The sequence below is a fragment of the Trachemys scripta genome, chromosome 3 (assembly GCF_013100865.1).
Source record: "Trachemys scripta elegans isolate TJP31775 chromosome 3, CAS_Tse_1.0, whole genome shotgun sequence".
Classification (NCBI taxonomy): Eukaryota; Metazoa; Chordata; order Testudines; family Emydidae; genus Trachemys; species Trachemys scripta.
The window spans coordinates 186,060,080-186,080,239 of NC_048300.1; the positions used below are offsets into that span (position 1 = coordinate 186,060,080).

General features: G+C 43.9%; 1 protein-coding gene across 1 annotated transcript in view; it reads left to right on the forward strand.

Annotated features, from left to right (window-relative positions):
* The window catches only part of MFSD2B (major facilitator superfamily domain containing 2B), a 54,324-nt gene extending 34,383 nt beyond the window's left edge, over positions 1-19,941 (forward strand). Inside the window, exons 10-14 of the mRNA XM_034766605.1 lie at positions 8,786-8,866; positions 13,459-13,568; positions 14,912-15,055; positions 17,468-17,644; positions 18,776-19,941. Of these exons, the coding sequence (XP_034622496.1) occupies positions 8,786-8,866; positions 13,459-13,568; positions 14,912-15,055; positions 17,468-17,644; positions 18,776-18,833 (570 nt within the window). The 3' untranslated portion in view covers positions 18,834-19,941. The remainder of the gene's footprint in view (positions 1-8,785; positions 8,867-13,458; positions 13,569-14,911; positions 15,056-17,467; positions 17,645-18,775) is intronic.
* The last annotated feature ends 219 nt before the right edge of the window (positions 19,942-20,160 follow it).

Genomic DNA, 20,160 nt, shown 5'->3' on the forward strand with positions numbered 1-20,160 from the left:
TTGTTGGGGTATCTGTCTGCTGAAAATGCTTCATGTAGACCTTTCCCTTTCCTTTGTCTGGCCTATTAAGTGCTGTACCAACCTTTGTCAGAGAAGCTCCTGCTTGCTCCCCTCTTGGGCCTGGCTTCTGCCAGGGGGACTGTTTGGGGTATCTGAGAGGAGCCTTCATTGTTTCCATTTTGCCCCCCCCCCCCTTCCTCTTCAACCCTTTTAATGCTTCCTTTCTTACACTGAAGCACTGCAAAGGCTGATATTTTCCAGTGACTAAAATTAATAAGAGGTGGAGCAAAGGCTCACTTCTGCAAGTGCTGGTCCCTGTATATATTCCACTGTGGGCTATGCATGCACTCCATGTGCTTGAGACTGGATGATTCTTGTTAGTAGTGTCCCTTGGTCCTCATATGCACTCTTTCCCTCCTTGTGCTCTGATCTGAGGGTGTAAGCGGCCATGCGGACCAACTGCCTCTCCAGTTCCTTCTTACTGTTTCATGGTCTGAGTCTGAACCCTCCAGTGTCCAGAGGGCTGATCCTCCTTCATCAAACCTGTAAATATTATAAACTGTAAATACTGAATATAAAAATTCTTAGTTAGTTTATTAGATAATTAGGTTTTGGGAAACACGCCCCCCCCTTCCCAGTATGGGATCCAGTTATGGGCGGGATTCTGGCCTTCAAGAACTGTGTCTCCTGTCCCTGTTCCTTCCCAAGGCAATGATCACCAGATATGCCTCTACTGCTTCAGAGAAGCTCATATCTCTGCTAAGTAAAGTATCTGTCACTCCTCCCCACCCTGTGTAGTAGTAAATTAAATTAAAATATATGGAGATATCCTATCTCCTAGAACTGGAAGGGACCCCAAAAGGTCATAAGTCCAGCCCCCTGCCTTCACTAGCAGGACCAAGTACTGATTTTTGCCCCAGATCCCCAAGTGGCCTTCTCAAGGATTGAACTCACAACCCTGGGTTTAGCAGGCTGATGCTCAAACCACTGAGCTATCCCTCCCCCCGAACATTTTATGTTTGTAACATTTTATGTTTGTATTTTATATAATTTAAAATGAATAATAATGTAGTATGTATTAAACGTATTGGTGTATGATTTGATCATATGCTGCCAGCCACCCTTTTTAAATAGCAAAAAGGAATGGCTTAATGGGCCATTGGTAGGGATACATCACCCAGAATCTGTTTCTGGACTAATTTCAAGGCAGTAACAGATCCTTTGAGGGTCACCAATTTGTTGTAGGTTTAGCATTTTAAAATAAATGAAGGAATGCCATGGTTGTTTTCTTTTGCATTGCAATTTGATGTTCCTGTTCAAAATGTTCTGTGTAAATTAATTCTGTTCTGTGTGTAAATGAGGAACGTGTGAGTTAAGAAATAAGTGTGAAGGCCATTGCTGAACCAGATGGTCTAGGGAGGAGCCAGAGACAGACACAAGGGCGCCAGGAGACTGCAACACGCCCCTATTCAAAGGAGGGCAAATTAACGACTCTAAAAATAAGACAGGCAATGGGAACAAAATAGTGGTAATAAAAACCAGCATGGAATAACTCCCTAAAAAACGTAATAAAAAATACAATTTAAAAAAAAACAATTTAAAAAAACAAGCACTTGTCAAACAACAATTGATTACCGCATGACGGTGCAATACTCATTGGTCCCAATGAATGAAAATCACTATATAAACAGGGTGCCTTGCCATGAAACTTTGGGTTCGTCCTGGCAAGACTTCCATGGAGCATTGTGTCGCAACCGACGGAACCGGGCTCCTCCCTACTCGTGATCAACCTAGCTGGCCACTAGATTGATCCGGACTCTGAACTGGTAACTATAACATCGACTGGCGGGACAAGCATGGGAGTTCAGACTTAGGAAACACCTCATGGAACCAGACTGCTCTGCACAGTGGTTTGAGGCATTGAGGAGCACGCTGCCCAGCACTGGCACTTCAGACACAGTGACAGGCAAAGGTAGAGCCAAGCATTCCTCCTCTCAGGTTCACTGCAAAGGCAAGAAACCTCCAAAGCCTAGAGAAAAATTCCCCTCTAGATCCACTTCTGCAAGTGTGTTGGGGAATCAGCCCTCCTCTAAACTGGGTGACTTTTCACACCTGGACCAGGGAAACTTGAAAACCCATCAAGGTCATGGTACCGACCCACAGGCTGCAAAGATAGAGGGCGCCTCCCCTTCAGCACCGTCGGCAGCAGCAGGACCATTGGTGCTGAGTCAAGAGAGGCATGAGCCTAGACAGTCTGACCTCCCCTACTAGCAAAGGGGCCATTGGTACTGATGCACACTTCTGAGCCAACACTGAAGGTTAAAAGAGAGAAGACGCCTCATGGGGGCAAATATACCCTTTCAGAGGACATCACCATCCTGCCAGATCTGGAATCTCCCATCTTATCAGGCCCAATTCTTACAAGGGAGATCATGATACTGTCGGTCCAGGAACATTATGAAAGAAGCTGATCTCCTGTTCCCTTTACTAATCAGGGTATTTCACCTTTGGAGTTGGAGCCCATGTTCTCTTCGCCAGGCAATTCTGATATGGGAGAAGGACCGTCATCAGTTCCCCGGCAGCAGGAAATTCTGCAAACTCCCCCCTGACTTCCTGCAACCATCGCTCCTCAGATACAGGTGGAGGGATCCTTGTACAGGGAGCTGCTCCTCCATCTGCCCAACCCCCGTGCATCAAGACCTCCTCATACTCAGACCATCCCGCCAAGCCGAAACCACCCTGCACTCAGACCCCCCCCCCCATGAGCCCTACTTCCCTGCATCTGGACCACCTGACGAGCCACCCGCACCCAGATCCCCACCCCACCAAGCCCCAGCCAACTACACCTGGATCCCCACCCCCCTGAGCCCCACTCTCCCAGTATCTGGACCCCCCATTGATTCCCCGCACTGAGCCCCAACCCCCCTCACCTGGACCCCCCTGTAGAGTCCCATTACTGTTGCACCCAGAACCACCAAACAAGCCCCTGTGCATCCAGATTCCCCCTCCCCCACCGGATCCACCACTGAGCCGCCTGCACCCAGATTGCCCCACACAGAACCCTCTCAACCCACAGCTGGATCCCCCCCCCCACTAAGCCCCTCCACACTTGGATCCTGCCTGCCCACACCTGGTGCACCTGACATGGAGAGGCAGGGCCCTGGGGTGTTTCTGGGGCAGGCCCGGTCCTTGTGCTGTATCAGGGTTGGGTGCAGCCCCACAGCAGAGTCCATGTCCCCAGGGGGAATGGCACAATGATCTCCAAGCTCTGTGCAGCAAGTGACCTGTGGTCCCCAATGCCAGGCTGGAGCCTCCACATTTATTTGACAAATAAAATTTGCAGAATTTTAAAATATTAAAATATATTAAAATAAAATTTTAATTTTTTTGGGGTGCAGAATTTTTTTTTTTTTTTGGTGCAGAATGCCCTCGGGAATAACTAGGAATCTGCATGAAGGTAGAAAAGTCCATTTCAGCTCCAACACAGACCACAGAATTCATTGGAGCAACTGTAGAAACAACCATGACCAGTTGGCCAGAGCTTACTTCCATATGGACAGATTTCAATCTATGAACATCCTGATCAATCAGCTGAGACAGCTCCCACAAACATCCTTGTCCTCCTGGGTTACATGGCATCTTGAACCTATGTGACACCATTCATGAGCCTCTGACTTGACTGTCTACAAGCCTGGTTTTGAGCAGTATATGTGCCAAGCAGGCACAGTATGGACCAGTTAGTTACACTTTGTGATGCTCTGTACCTCGGCAGAACACCCAGCACCCCCATGTTCATTCTTGTAAAATGATTGTGTGGTACCCAATGCAAAGTTTGTCATGTAAGGTGTCTTTGGAAGGCTCATGACGCACTGAGCATTGTTGTTACGGTAATGTTATAGTTATAATTTCATGTATATAGTTATGAGGCTGAAAATGTGTCTTTGTGGCTTAAAATAAGCCCAAGCAAAAACTCTCCAAGAGCAGATAGGCAGTTCACGCCTTATCAGGGAATGTATGGGACAAACCCAGCCCAGCCTCACAGGAAAAAAGGATGATGGCCTAGGCAGCAACAACAGGATTTTTTGGACTCTCGAGTGAGTCACCCCCTTCATTTGGTTAGTTTGGCACTGCGATGAGGTAATGCTCACTTGACTCTAAAGGGGAGGGAGGCAAAGCCAAGAGGGAAGAAAGGACATGATAAATGAGAGAAATGTTTATCATGCTCTTCCTCTGTCTTCCACCAACATCTACACACACCACACCAAGTGACTAAAGTGCTGATCAAAGTGAAGAGCCTGGCTGAAGAGCAACCAGCCAGCCTGTGGTGAGAAGCATGTAAATTTATAAGGGCATTGAAAGTGTTAAGATCAGCTTAGAATGCGTTTTGTTTTTATTTCATTTGACCAAATCTGATTTGTTGTGCTTTGACTTATAATCACTTAATATCTATCTTTCATAGTTAATAAATTCATTTGTTTATTCTACCTGAAGTATCAGAGGGGTAGCTGTGTTAGTCTGGATCTGTAAAAAGCAACAGAGAGTCTTGTGGCACCTTTAAGACTAACAGATGTATTGGAGCATAAACTTTCGTGGGTGAATGCCCATGAAGCGTGTCAGAGACTCCTCTTGGGATAACAAGCCTGGTACATATCAATTTCTTAGTTAAATTGACGAACTCATATAAGCTTTCAGCTTCCAGTGGGCATAACCGGACACTGCAAGACAGAGGTTCTTAGGGTTGTGTCTGGGACTGGAGATATTGGCTAGTGTCATTCGGTTGCAAGTAGCTGGGAGCAGCTTACATGCCAAAGGCTGTGCGTGAACAGCCCAGGAGTGGAGGTTCTCACAGCAGAGCAGGGTAAGGCTGGCTCCCAGGGTCAAGGATTGGAGTGGTCTAGCAGATCACTGGTCCGGATAACACCAGAGGCGAACATCACACACTCTCCACCCATGATACAAGGTTTGGTGGCAGGACAAAGAACAGGTCCTTTCTCTCCGCTACCTGCTCAGAAAACGCTAATTGTGGATGCCTCCCTAGTAGCCTGAGGTACACATCTGGATGAACAAATAGCACAAGGAACATGGACACCTTGTGAGTCCAGGGTGCACAAAAATCTCATGGAACTGAGAGCAGTCTGAGAGGCCTGCAAACAGTTCTCACCATTCATTCATTCCCAGCACATTCAGGTGATGTCAGGCAATATGACAGCTGTGTTCTACATCAACAAGCAAGGAGGAGCAAGATCTATGCCCTTTGTATAGAAGCAGTCTGCCTCTGGAATTGATGCATGCGTCATCGGGTTACCTTGTTGGTAGGTCATGTTCCAGGAATTCACAATGCATGAGCAAACAGTCTCAGCACTTCTTGATGGATGACAAATGGGAGATTCACAATTCATTGGCGAAAGACCTATTCCAACAATGAGGATTTCCGATTCTGAACTTGTTTGCGTTTCAAGACAAGAAATGCACAATATACTGCACCGCAGGGTGTACAGTCATAATTCCAAGGGAGATATCCTTCTATTCCCATGGATGGGAAATTTGATGTAGTCTCCCTTTACCCCATCCCACTCTTACCTTAAGTTCTCAGGAATGTCCAGCGGGACAAGGCCATTGCTCCCTTATGGCCAAGAGAATTCAGTTCCCCATCCTTCTCGATTTGTCATCTTGTCCACCAGTCCGCATCCAATCCTTCCCAGACATCCTCCCCAGTATAAGGGCAAGATCAGGCATCTGAATCCAGAGTAACTTCACCTCGCAGCCTGGTATATGGATGGGCATTGAACATACAGCAGAAATGTTTGACAGCTGTTAAAGCCATCCTGAACAATAGCAGGAAAGAATCCACCAGAAGGTGTTACTTAGCTAAGTTGAAAAGATTCTCTGTTTGGACTCAGTGTCACCAAATGTCCTCAGACGAAATGGACATTCCCATTACGTTAGACTGTCTGCTCACCTTGAAATTTTCTGGTCTTTCCCATAGATCCCTACGGGTTCATTTGGTAGCAATTAGTGCCTGCCACTGTCCTCTTGATGTCTACTCCGTCTTCACACATTCAGTGACTGTGCGATTTCTGAAAGGCTTGATCAGATCTTCTCTCCAATAGCCAGACCTGCCCCAACATGGGTTCCAACTTGGTCCTTTCCATGCTAAGTATACCACCATTTGAACCACTTGCAAAATGCTTGCTTTCATGTTACTCTAGGAAGTTAGCCTTCCTGGTGGACATCACCCTTATGGCTGACCCATTATACATCATGTTCCATAAGAATAAGACTGCACCCTCAGTTTGTGTCCAAAGTAATTTCAGACTATACACTTACTTGTATGTTTTTTTTGCTAAGCCTCATACCGACAATTAGGATCAGAGACTCCATTCCATGGACATACCTTGGGCATTGGCATTCTATCTTCAGAGACAAAGCTCTTTCTGAGATTGCCTGGGCTCTTTGTGGCCCTGGTGGAACACATGAAAGGACAAGCGTTATCTTCACGAAGACTATCCAAGTGGATTTCAGGCTGTATCTTGCTCTCTTACCAGTTATCTCATGCACCTCCACCTGGCGGAGCAAGGCCCACTCCACCAGAGCAAAGGTGCTTCACCAGAGCAAAGGTGCTTCAGCAGCTTCGCTTCAGGAAGTATCCCTCCTTGATGTATGTAAAGAAGCTCTGTGGCGTTCTATTCATATCCTCACAAGACACTTGTATCTTGGAGCAAGCCTCCTCAGTTAAGCATAGAAGTGCAGGATTGCAAGGGACCTCAGTACGTCATCTAGTCCAGTCCCCTGAACTGAAGGCAGGACTATTTAATAAAACATGTAGGTCAGCATTCCTACAGATAGTACAGCAGAATTCGTTGCACCCTCCTGCATCATGAGTACTGCTTGTCAGTCATGCACAGTGAAATACACATAGGGACCAGCACTTGCAGAAAAGTTACCTAGTTTCTGTAATTGGCGTTCTTTAAGATGTGTGCTCCCTTCCTGTATTCCATTACCTGCCCTCCTTCTCCTTTGCTTCAGATCGTAACACTTGATTTACAGTATAGATGGAACTGGAGAGGCGGTCAGTCAATGCTGTCCCTCCTACCCTTGCATCAGAGCATGGGAATCAACAGACACTACTAGCAAGAATCTTCTAGTCTCAGATACATAAAGCACATGCATATCCCACAGGTAATACAGGTAGGGACCACACATCTTGAAGAACTCTGGTTATGGAAGGTATGTAACCTTTCTTTTCTTATATCCCTAGTCTCTGCAGGTATTGGAAAGATATAAATACCAAGGAGGGAGAGGAATTGTTTAGGATGGTACAAGGAGGGGTTAAGCTAGGAATAATGGGATGACATTTTGGCTTTGATCAATTGCAATACTGGAGATATCCACCCTCAAAGGAGTGAATCCTGTACTTACTTCAGCTTTCCTTTAAAGGATGGTGTTGTGTTTAATTCTGTCTATTGTGATAGACCCAGGCCACCTGGGTACAGCAGAGTAGTAGAAGGCAGATATACTGGCCACTGGATAAGCAGTTTTTTGTTCTGTGACTGACCAGAGCAAGGGCTGCTCCAGGCTAGGGTGGACACCTGACTCCAATTAGCCTGCAAAGAGTCAGGTGAGGCTGTTAAGCTAATGTGAACACCTGACTCTAATTAAGGCCCCTCTGATACTATAAAAGGGCTCACTCCAGTCAGGCCAAAGAGAGCCAGGGAGCCAGAGGAGAGGAAGTGCGGCTGAAGGGCTAGGTAATGAAGACACCCTCAAACCACTGGAAAGGGAGCCCTAAGGTAAGGGTGAAGAAAGCATTAAGAGAGAGAAGCGGGGAGCTGTGGGGAAGAGACCCAGGGAAATGTAGCAACTCTGGCAGTGAAAGGTCAGCTGCCAACAGTTGCTGCCCTTAGGGTCCCTGGGCTGGAACCCGGAGTAGAGGGCGGGCCCGGGTTCCCCCCAACCTGCCACTACAGAAACACCTCCTGGGAGGGGAAGACAGGCCCCTGTCAGGACAGGAGGCTGAACTGTTCTTGAATAAGCCCGTAGGGACAACAGAGACTGTGGGAGTTCTCTCACCAACTTCCTTGGTGGCTTATGATGAAAAGGGCTCAGTAGACTGTACCCTGTCCCTAGAGAGAGAAGGGCTACGTGGAGAGTCGCAGTGAGCCTCTGAGGCTAGCATAAACTGCCTGGAAGTGCGGGACCCACAGGGACAAGGTTGGAGCTCTGCCACACACTATATATATATATATATAGCTATACACACAAGTTTTCAGATGTTTAAATGGAAGGCAGTAGCATGAAGTACAATTAGAATTTGCTGGGGGATGGACTGAATGACTTAGCAGGTCATTTCTGTCTCTAATTTCTACGGCTTACGTTAAGAAAGGGAAAATTTAAGATGCTTATTTGGAGAAAATTTCTGTTCTTAAAATGTATTTGAATAGTCTATCACTTGGGACATTTAATAGTGCACTGGACAAATCACTGGGGAATGTACTGTATTCTTTTCTATTTAAATTCTTATATTGTACCCATCACCTTGGTGTTCTGTGTGTCTGCATGGGACAGTTCTGCATGGAAATGAGATGGATTAGATGACCTAATGAGTCTTTTTCATCTCTTATTTCTGTGATTCTTAGTTGTCTGTTAGTGGTGAAGGGAGCAGGAATGCCAGAGTCCTTCCTGAGTCCCAATCCTTCACATAGTACAATATAGTGTGTCACTGCAGCCTCTGGAGATAACCCTACACCTAGTCAGTACTGTACAAATATTTTTCCATCATCTATAGGTATCAGCAGCGGTGAGCATTCCATTCTGGCAGTGGTTTCTACAGCAATTTGGCAAGAAAAGTGCAGCATGTGGGATTTCTGTAAGTAAACCATTATGAAAATCTACGCAACATGGCATCTTACATGTCAATAGCAGCTTCTTCAGGAACCGTTCACAACTTTTGAATAAAAAACGACACCAGCTGAAGTTTGCCTGATTTCAAACCTTGAATTGTACCAGTTCAGGCAAACGCCAAGTTTTTCAAAGAAATTTTCCAAGAGATGGGTTAGTGAGTGAAGACGAGATGCAAACTTGACCCAAAGTCTAACCAGGTTCCACTTTGTATCTGTCTCACAGAGATGAACCTGAGCACAGAGTTTCAGATTCAGATCTGAACTGCCCTATGTTCAAGGGCTATGTTATCTGAGATTTAGCTTGGCCAAATTTGGTTGTTTCAGCTGACTAACTCAGTCATGGGGGAGGGAGTAGTGAAACCCCCGTGAACTGAATTGGGGGCAGATTTAGCACGAACCCCTTTGAACCAAAAGGATGAGCTTCCTGCAACGTTGGTTTTCCCTCTTCCTGCAAGTGTCCACAAAGTAAAATAAATAAATGAACTGCTAGCGTCTTAGCAATCCCAGAGGAAAGAAGCCTAATTTAACTGTCACAGCTTCCCAAGGCAGAGCCAAGATGCCTGCCTGAGCTTTTGCTGAATTTTTTTTTTTAACCCTTGACAGAGGGCAAGCAGCAGAGAGAGTTCCCATTGCTATCTGCCTTGACTCCTCATCTGGAGCTCAACTTGGGCTTTCAGCCTCGACACGTCATACAGGATGAGGCACTTTAAGTCCCTGGGAAGGAGGCAAGGAAGAAACTGGGAGCTTTATGCAAAACTCTGCCTGTAGATGAGTCTTGTCACTGGCTGGATTTCTCCCCTGATTCTAGCTTTTTAAGTGTTATAATCTTTTTAATAACCTCAAATACTTCACGGCTGGTGGTAGCTGTTGGTGTAACTAATAGCAGCAATTTGTTGAAGCTAAAATCTATATATTGCAGTGACGTCTGATGAATTGGAGATGGGCTGAAAGCAAAACACTGGCTTCAGATACCTCTGATCTTTGGATGCTTTGAAATATGCATCTGAAATTCACAGTTCAGGACCGTCCCTGCTTCTGACTAGCACGCCTCAAGGGAACAGAGTTACCTCCTAGGCACTGTCTAAGCAGCAAAGAAAAGTGCTTTCTTCAATCAAGTTGGCTCAATGAAGTCAGTTTACCATTACTGGAAAGCCCCCTCAACACAAACAAATCATGGTCTAGCACTTTTACCATTGTGTTAGCTAGTTGTGTTGCAGACTGAGGGAGCTGGATTGAAGAAAGCACCTTTTTTGCCATGTAGACACACCCTCGTATGGCGTGAGTACTTCCTGTTTGCTCGGTGAAAGTCTCTTGTCTGGCAGTGCATCCCAAAGGCTTCCTTCGCCGTAAGCTCAAGAGAACCTGTAGCTCTTCTATCTGCTCACCGTCACTGTGAAAGCAGAATTGCCTCATTAATTGCAACTGTATTTCTGTCACTGTAGAAGGTTCTGAAAAAAAAATCTGAAGAGAGGTGGTTTTCCCGCCATAATTTCAGCCCCCTTCAGGGTGAAGGGAAGAGGGACTTCTCTGAGGTGATTTGAAAATGGGATGGTTACCTGAAAAACTGAGCACCTGTATAGACTCAGCATTATAGTATAGTTCTTGTATTCAAGATGATGGATGTAGACTCCTTTTTTACCACTCCTCCTCATGTTTAAATTGGTTGGAGGGGGTGGCTTAGTGGTCTAAACACCAGGTCTATAATATCTACATTTCCTGGAACTACAGGTTTAAACCTCACTAGAGTTAACCCAGCCCTTCGTCCATCTGGGGTAAAGAGATTGAGTTATGTGTGGTGCATAGTTTTTTGGGTAGATATTTAAAAAATGGAGGCCATTTCTGCTCCATGTGGGTGTTAAAGATCTCATGCAGTTCTTTTTGTAAAGGATTGCTCCAACATTCTTGGCCAAAATTTCCCTTCCCTCTGCCCCACTGTGCTATGCAGGTTACTACCGTTCGGCCACAGGTGGCTCCATTTCCATAGTGCTGCTTGTCAATAATTTGTGAAGTTCTTCTGGATGGGAGGCATGTTTTGACACTAGAATATTGCCGTTACTGCTCCTGGTGGGTCAGGCGAAAGGGGGAGAGTGATCACCTAAGGATTTAAAGGTCCTTTTGTTTTAGAAGTAGAAAAAATGAGATGCATGGGATGCTTATTGCAGTGATATTTTCTGCAGCTTAGAGAACTCTGGTCCCACATATCTGCCTTTGCACAAGAGATGCTTTTGAGAATTACCATTTCAGTTCTGCCTGTCCTGGGTCTTGCTCCTTCCTCACTAGAAAAATCAATTTTAAATCAGTATTATTATTGATTTAAAAACCTCTCTGGATGCTCTGGCTCCCGAGTGGGCACACAACGTTGAGCACAGAGTTAATCGTCAAATTGTTTGCAGGCAATGTATGATCTTGTATTGCTGGAGTGCTCTCTTGTGGTGAAGTAATGATTGTGCTACAAGCATTGTAGGCTAATGCAAAGGCTGTTTATGCTGGGAACTTGCTATTCCTTTGGGTTTACCAACAAATGCCTGTTCCTTAGATGGGAACTGCATTTAAAATGTAAGACAAGTGTCCCCTGTTTAAATGGATTAGACCCCAGCAGGCAAGATGTCCAAGATCACCGCTTTCCTTGCAGAAGAAATAAATAACAAGCGCAAAGTAGAAGCACCCTCACTGAAGTTCTCTGCTCATGCCCTCAGCCTCCCCAAGCCTCAAATATAGTGCAGAGAATCAAAATGAGCAACACAAACCCAAGAAGCTTTAAATATTTGTTATTTAACATAAATTACATTTTCTGCAGACCTCAGCTTTGTGCTTTGTGACGCATTGTGTCAATTATTTACAGGAATGTGAGGTGATAGCACAAGACTGGTACGGACAACTGGGGAGTATGGCTTTTGAGTCCACATTTTAAATGGGGAGTCTCTAACTCTTATTAGCCCATTGTTTCAAATGGAAGTGAAGATGCTAAGCACTGCTGAAAATCAAATCAAGGTCATCCAAATTTAGATTTCCAATTCTGGAAATGTGGGCCTTCATGATTTACCCGAGGTTATAGTACGAGTCAGTGACAGACATGGGGAAGGTGGTGGGGTAAATTGTCCTACTGCTAGCCACTAGACCATATTGCCTTCCTAATGTTCGTTATTTATACTTAGTATCCAGGTTTTTGAAAAAGTCACTGAAGACCAAAGTGTGCCATAGCTCCTTGTAAATCAGTAATTGATTTCACCTGTGAAATGGGTTATTTTAAATCCAGACATGACTCAAAGCCCCTTGCAATGCCTTGTCTGTACTGGAAGTGTTCCTGTTGTTGAAAATAAAGGGGAGCTGGCAGCACTGGCTCACTTGTTCTGTTCTAAAATATTGTCACTTCTAGAGCCCTGCGCAGGACTATTTTTTTAATCTCGCTCCTGTCTTGCTGTGCAATACCCACTCCCACTCCCACCCATACCCTCATTGTTTCTTGCATTTTTACGCTGCTCCCACCCACAAAAATCGTAGATCCCGCAAATCCCGAAAGAGAGACAGATTTTTTTAAACAGTTGGTTTATATATATATCTGTTTATAGATATATAAACAGAATTCAGACACAATTTTTACCACTAAAAAAACCACAAATCTTGCTTAAACCATGTAAACAATACTTTAACTCTTGTTATAATAGACATCAAATCTCTTTCTACCCCTCACTTAAAGTTAAGTATTAAAACGTTTATTTAAAAAAAAAGATTGTGTTTTCCCACAAATTACTAGTCTGGGATTTTGCCCACCCATTCCCACCCACAACAAAGTACATTTTACCCACTCCCGCTATTATGGCAGTGGGCCTGCAGGACCTGTGGGATCCCAGTTCCGCTGCAGAGCTCTAGTCACTTCCTCCCTTTTGCTAAGTTAAGTAATGAACTAGGACCCTGTGGGAGCACCATTCTCAGGGCCGGCTCTAGGCACCAGCAAAACAAGCTGGTGCTTAGGGCGGCACATTTTTAGGGACGGCATGGCCGGCGCCAGAATGCTGCCCCTGCCGCCCCTAAAAATGTGCCCCGGCCGCCCTAGCTCACCTCCGCTGCTGCCGCTCACGCGCCAGGGCGCGCGAAACAGCTGATTCGCGCGCCGTTGCTCACCCTCCCTCCCGGGCTCTCAAACCTGGGAAGGAGGGCGAGATCCCAAGCGGCCGCGGCGCGCGAAACAGCTGATTCGTGCACTGCTGCTCCCCCTTCCTCCCTCCCTCCCTCCTAGGCTTGAGAGACTGGGGGGAGGAGGCAGGGCTGGGGATTTGGGGAAGGGGCGGAGTTGAGGCGGGGCCGGGGGTGGGGTAAGAAAAAAACGGGGGGCGGCCAAAATTATTTTTGCTTGGGGCGGCAAAAATCCTAGAGCCGGCCCTGACCGTTCTCTCACAACACTGACGCTTTAAGCTTTGTTGGACCATAGCAATATATAAACTGCTGTTTCACAATGCTGCCTCTTCTGTGTGAAAAAATTTATTTTCCGTTGTATGCCATATACTTTTCATATACCTTATCTACCATTTTTCTTCTGGTTCGTCTTTCCCTCTCTTAGTGGATGATTCCTTTTGCGGTCATGCTGGTTACAATCCCAAATCTGGTTTTGGCTTACGTGGTGGCCTTTGTCTCTGGTCTGAGTATTGCAGCATCTTTGCTGTTGCCATGGTAGGCAAATCTTATATTTGAAGTGCGTATGTGAGTGTACTGTGTGGAGTTCACCATGTAAACACTCAGAATTTGGCATCTTTACCACCCAGTGGTATCTGAGAAATTAGAGTTTTCCCTATATTTAGACTAGGAGAGATCTGTGATAACTATGTTGTAATCAGTGTCACGTGTCAACTCTTAATGTCTGGTATGTGTGTACATATGTGTAAATGTAAATGCTCTCTGAAAATATTCATAAATTAATTAGTAACCTACATGTGTCTAGTAATAGTAAATCAATCAGTCGTTTAGATTTAATTTTTAATAGTACTCTAGAATTTATATTGGAAATTGCATACAAATCAATTAATGCTAAACAATTAAGAATGTAGCATGGGCAGCCTGCACCAAGCTGTAGATCCCTACAAAGCAGCCCTATGATGGAGAGCAAATGCAGGAGTGTGCTACAGGGGCAGGCATAGGTGCTGACTCCGTGGGTATTCCGGGGCTTTGACTTTAGGTCAGCAACTCTAAATCCTCTGCATCAGTGGGAGAATAGGTTCGTTTAGTGTCCTAACACTGCTGCTTTGTTAATGCACTCTAGTTAGTTATATGATAGGGCTTCTCATAGATTCACAATCACCCAATATCTAACTCAGATATTTTTGTACCTTTCTATTATCATAGAATCATAGAATATCAGGGTTGGAAGGGACCTCAGGAGGTCGTCTAGTCCAACCCCCTGCTCAAAGCAGGACCAATCCCCAACTAAATCCATTTCTATTACTTTAAAAAAGAGGTAAATATTGTAACCAGGCGATGTGAATAAAATTCTACCTTGGGGTTTTGTTCGCTTACTAGATTACAACTTTGTGAACTACTGTTGTTGTCATGCATTTCCTATTAAAACTTTTTGTCCTCCTTTCAAACAGTATAACTTTCTGTATTTGACTAGCTCCCTGCAGAAGTAGTAAATTAAAACTTGATCAAACTCATTTCTGAAAGAAGGTTTTCTGTTTAGTAGTTAAATTACCCAGCAGTGTGCTGCAAATGTTTTAACAAGTGCCTCCCTCAAAAATGTTCCACCTCAGTCAGCAAATTTTACCATTACTAATTTTGGTCTGTTGACCTAGCAGTGCAGAGTTAATATCTTCTTTTCTGTTTCTGTGTTCTTTGCCATCTGACTTTCTCTGTTTGTAATTCTCAGCCTAAATATCATATAAAAAATAAATGATCTCGTTTGCACAATTAATTCCACAAATCAAACCTTCAAGAAAAAAGACTCTGTAAACTCTATATTAAAGAGGCTCAGAAACTTCCGCTTGAGGCTTTTACACTCCTCTTCTCTTGCTGGTCTGCAGGTCAATGTTGCCTGATGTAGTTGATCACTTTCGCCTGCTGAATCCTCATGCAAAGGGACCCGAAACCATCTTTTATTCTTCATACGTCTTCTTTACCAAGATGTCGGCTGGGATTGGATTAGGAATTTCCGCAGCAAGCCTGGAGTAAGTGATGTTTTATATCCACTTAGTTGCTGTATTAAAGGGCTTTGAGGTGCTGTGTGGTAATTGCCTTCTCACCATTTGTGAAAGCTGGGAACTCAAAGACCGAGTCTGGTTGCCAGCTTGAATTTATAATGGCCGAATCCTAAACACAAAATTGTTATCTGACAGGTCAGACTTCTGGTCACCAGGACACCTGGTGGCCTGTTAAGAACTGTTTGGTTTTATATTGTTTTCTTTAGGTAGCAACATGGACTTAGTGGTTTGAGCACAAAGAGTCAGGAGACCTGGGTTCTGTTCTCAACTCTGCCTCAGGCCGTCTTTGTTATAGAATCATAGAATATCAGGGTTGGAAGGGACCTCAGGAGGTCATCTAGTCCAACCCCCTGCTCAAAGCAGGACCAACCCAACTAAATCATCCCAGTCAGGGCTTTGTCAAGCCTGACCTTAAAAACCTCTAAGGATGGAGATTCCACCACCTCCCTAGGTTGACTTCAAGCAAGTCAATTCTTTGGCCCTCTGTTTCTCCTCCCACTGTTTGTTTAGTCTGTTTAGATTTAATTTTATTTTGAACAAAACTAGCATTTTTTCTAGGAAAAGCAGACCATGCCTTTTAAAGCTTTCATGTCATCAAAAACCCAATATCCAATGGAAAAATTTCAACCAGCCAGATTAATGTCTCGAATCACTTTTCAAATAGATGGTAGAGACAGTGTAATTAACCAGATATTTCTGAAATGTGCTTGAAAAATGGAACTGGTCACTACAGGGCAGTTTTAAGCTGTCCTCCAAATTCTTGCACAGTGCTGTGACCCTACAGTACCTCCGCTCCACGCTGACCTTGACTTTGCACTATAGAGGTCACGTTATGTAGAGCAGGAGATCAAGTGCCAGTTGGCAGTTGTGATTTAACTATGTGTCTTCTGCCACTGCTACTCCAGTTTAAGACTGGAGAACCAAAATGAGAAGAAAGTGGGATGTAGTAGCTCCCGTGTAGACTGCACTGGGAACCACTTGTCAGTACTTATCTGTCCACAAGATGTTATGAATTTGCAGCAGATGCTGCAGTGCTTTTTTTCCTCAAGAAAACAAGTCTCTGTGTTTTAGTGACTACATACGGAGAGCTCATAACTAACAGAATTACTGTCAACTGATTAATGCTACTTCACTCCAGTTAGCGAGCTCCCAGCAGTTTGCCATCTGCTGGAGTCCAGAGCTGACATTTATGGGAGAGCATAGGAGGCAGTTTGATGGAAAATGGGTAATAATTTTTCATAGGTGCATGTTCAGGATGAAACAGAATAATTCCACAAGTTGGCACTGAACTGCTCAGGGCATCAGTAATTGTAATATTATGCACACCCTTGGCCCTGATTCAGCCTATCACATAAGTACATGCTTAACTTTAAGCATCAGAGTAATCCTGTCCCTGTTCAGCAAAGCCCTGAAGCATGTCCTTAGCTTTAAGGAGGTAAGAACTTCTGTTGATGCCAGAGGGACTACTCACCTTCGTTTAAAGTTAAGCACATGCTTAAGAGCTTTATTGAGTAGGGAAAGGATTCACTTATCAGACAAGCTCCCCTATACAGAGACTTGGCAGAATTAAATTTTTATTTTTTTATAATTCTGATGGATAAGATCAATATTTATTTTAAGCATTTTTTCAATTTTTATCTATTTAAATGTTCACAGTGGCACAAAATTATGGGTTTTAAGTTTTTATTTTATTTTTATCTATTTAAATGTTCACAGTTGTGGGAAATTATGGGGGGAGATCAGACCATTATTTAATGACAATAAATGTTGAGATTCAAAAAGCTACAGCTTTATAATCGTTAAAACACAGATTGTCAACATCACGTCAAAATATACAAAATAGATCTCCTTAAATCAAACTCTGATAAGTTCTCAAGGATCATTTTTTCTTATTTTGTCTCTGTACATTTTGATTATTGTCAATGGAAATATTTTTTTCCTCAGTTTGAGTGTGTACAGTGAAATCGACATTTATCAATAAAAATCTAATCCTTCCAAGTCTAGCTATATAGGATTTCATTTCACTATTATCTCTCTTTGTTAATATTAAGTCTGTACAGTAGTAACAACAGCATGTAGTTCCATGCTTTGACTGCATAAAGGTAATGAAATTATTTCAGAGAAGGCACAAAGACAAGGAGTGGAAGAAAGGGGGCAAAGGGCTGAAACCAATGACAAATCTCATGTTGGTAGCTGTAGGATTGACTCCCCTCCCCCCAAAGGGAGCAGATAAGATATAAAAAGAGGAAGTGTAAGAAGAAATTGGAGCAGATGTTCAGTTGGTGGTGTGAGGGCAGGAGATCGGGGAAAGCCCTTAACGTGACCGAGTGCCTTTTAGGTAGGGGAATAACAGCAATGTCCATATGTGTGTTTTTATAGGTTTGCTGGTTATAAAACAGGGATGTGCAGGCAATCCAGCACTGTGATCCTCACACTGAAAATCCTGATTGGGGCAGTCCCTGCCATCCTCATTGTTATAGGCTTATCCATACTCCTCTTCTACCCAATCACCGAAAAAAGTCGAAAAGAAACTGAATTTGCACTCGAGCTGTTAAGGTAGGTTTGACTCAGCAGCAAAGGGCAATAATATCGGAGCAGCCTCTCTTACAGGATGCCAGGATTCAGGGTGGGGGAAATTATGAGCTACTATCATAGTTTTGGGGTTTTTTTAAGTTTTTAAAATTCTGTAAATTAGCAGAACATTACGTTTTTCTAGTATAGGGTTCTCAAACTGGGGGTTGGAGCCGTCAGCCCCTAGCCCAAACCCCGCTTTGCCTCCAGCATTTATAATGGTGTTAAATATATTTTAAAGTGTTTTTAATTTATAAGGTGGGGTCACACTCAGAGGCTTGAAAGGAGTCACCAATACAAAGGTTTGAGAACCACTGTTCTAGTATCTTACCTTTGTTGCAGAGTCCTTGTGTATATAGGGTGTCTTTGTAAGAGATTACTTCTGTTTCGTTTCCCAAAGTAATCTGTAAATTTAAATGATACAAAATAATGCACAGAAATCGCATAAGCCACCAGCCTTCCATGGGTGAAGCATAGCACAGCACCATTATACTAAAGTTTAAGCTTGGACGTGGAGAATATTGTACCCAGTGGAAACCAGAAGGGGATATTTCTTAGGTCATGTTTAATTATATTCTCCTAAGCTATCTGCATATGGGAAAAATGTGACTTTTTTTTTCTTTCTGGTGTGTAAAGAAGGTCTGAAATCTTGTGGTAGGGTGAGATTTAAGCTTTTGTTCTGTATGTTTTTTATATTTATTCATATTTTCTTTTCCTTTCCTTTTCTTCCTGGAAGACTCCTGGTCCAATTAAAAAAAATAGGCCAAATATCAAGGGTGAGGGGAGTAAACCCTCAGCCGTCATTGAGCATCTTTAAGACAATATTAAGTCCTCAAAATATACTGTAGAACAATCCCCCCTATCTGGATGATGGATTAGGTAATATAATAGGTCTTTGCTGTTTCTCCTTTGTATGATCTTAAAATACCAGATATGGAAATTGGACAAGACAATATAATAAACATACCTTGCTAGAGGTTTTCACCATCTCTCTGTTTATTATTTGAGGTTGCTAAATTTTAGCCTGTAAGTTTAGCTAAAAAAATAACAGTAAAATTACAGCCAGCAGGGAAAAATAGAAATCTCTTCACCTGTGATCCTCTCTGCTTTTTACAGAAGGAGTCATCTGAGCACTGACAACCTTTCCAAAAACGAAGAGGATACCTGGATATGAAAGTTCGGAGAGAAGTGACTTTTCAAACCGAAGTCTGACCTCAGATTCCAAAGCACTGTACTTGGGGGGTGGGAGGAAGGAAGGGAAAGTCTTCTGAGTTATCCCACTTAAGTTTTATTAGAGGATACTGGAAGCACCAGTACACAAGTGCAAAGGGCTCTGTTACATTAATGGTATGGATCTGATTTTGACTGACAAAATACGAAGATTCTGAGGACAGCCAATAGGGTGCCTCACGGGGATGCTCACAGTTCATAAGTATGTAAACTTCATCCAGTGTTCTGATGCCCTTAAAGTGGCGTTAGAAAGATTCAGTAGGTGGCACTCTGTCCTCTTGTCAGTGCTGAACCAAAGCCCCAGCACTGTACTGAGGATAACCTGCTTCTGAAGATGCTGTGTTTTGTATGAGACATAAAACCAAAGTCCTGCAATCACTAAATTTCTTCTGGAACTGTTGGCAAGATCCAGGGGTATTTAAACTTGGTGTCCTGGCCAAACTTTAACTCAGGAGATTACATTCTTCTGACCTAAATTATCCTGGTCGCCTCTGTTGGATACAGTATTCTTCATCACTTTTTTCTAAACTGTTTGCTGCACATTTGCTACGTGTCACTCTAGAAGTGTCTGCATTTCGGTGGCTGATGAACGTGATCCTTGTGTATAATTTGTTTAAGTTTGTAAAGCCCTTAGGGATTCTGAGGATGAAATGTGCTATAAACATGTAAGATTTAGTGCTTCTTTTTGAGTTCCAACAAGCCCTGGATGCAGTTGGTAACAGAGCCACATGTTGAAAACGTTCTCACAAATAACTGCTCCAAACCTGATTTTAATGTGACTTTATTTGGGGGCGTTAAGTCAAACTTTTATATTAATAGAGGTCTACATTTTCAAGAGTGATTGACTAGTGGTCTTGGGTGCCTCAGTTTTTGAGTGCCCGCTTGACACTTCATGGTGCCCAGTTGTCAGAGTGTGGGTGCTCTGCCCTTTCTAAAAATCAGGCCCACTTCAGGCAACTCATGTTGGAGCACCCAAAATCACTAGTCACTTCTGGAAATTTAGGCCCTACATTTTTGTATTTTACTTGTATGAGGCCCACATTCCCAGCAGGGCCGGCTCCAGGCACCAGCGTTCCAAGCAGGTGCTTGGGGTGGCAATCTGAAAGAGGCGGCAGTCCGTGTGTTTTTGCCACTCCAAGCAGCGCGCCGAATTGCCGCCGCAGACGGTGGGGGCAGTCCGTGTGCCGTTAGGGCAGCAAGCACTTTTCCGCCGCAGCGGTAATTCGGCAGCAGCTTCTATGTTCAGCTGCCCGCGGCGGCAATTCGGCGGC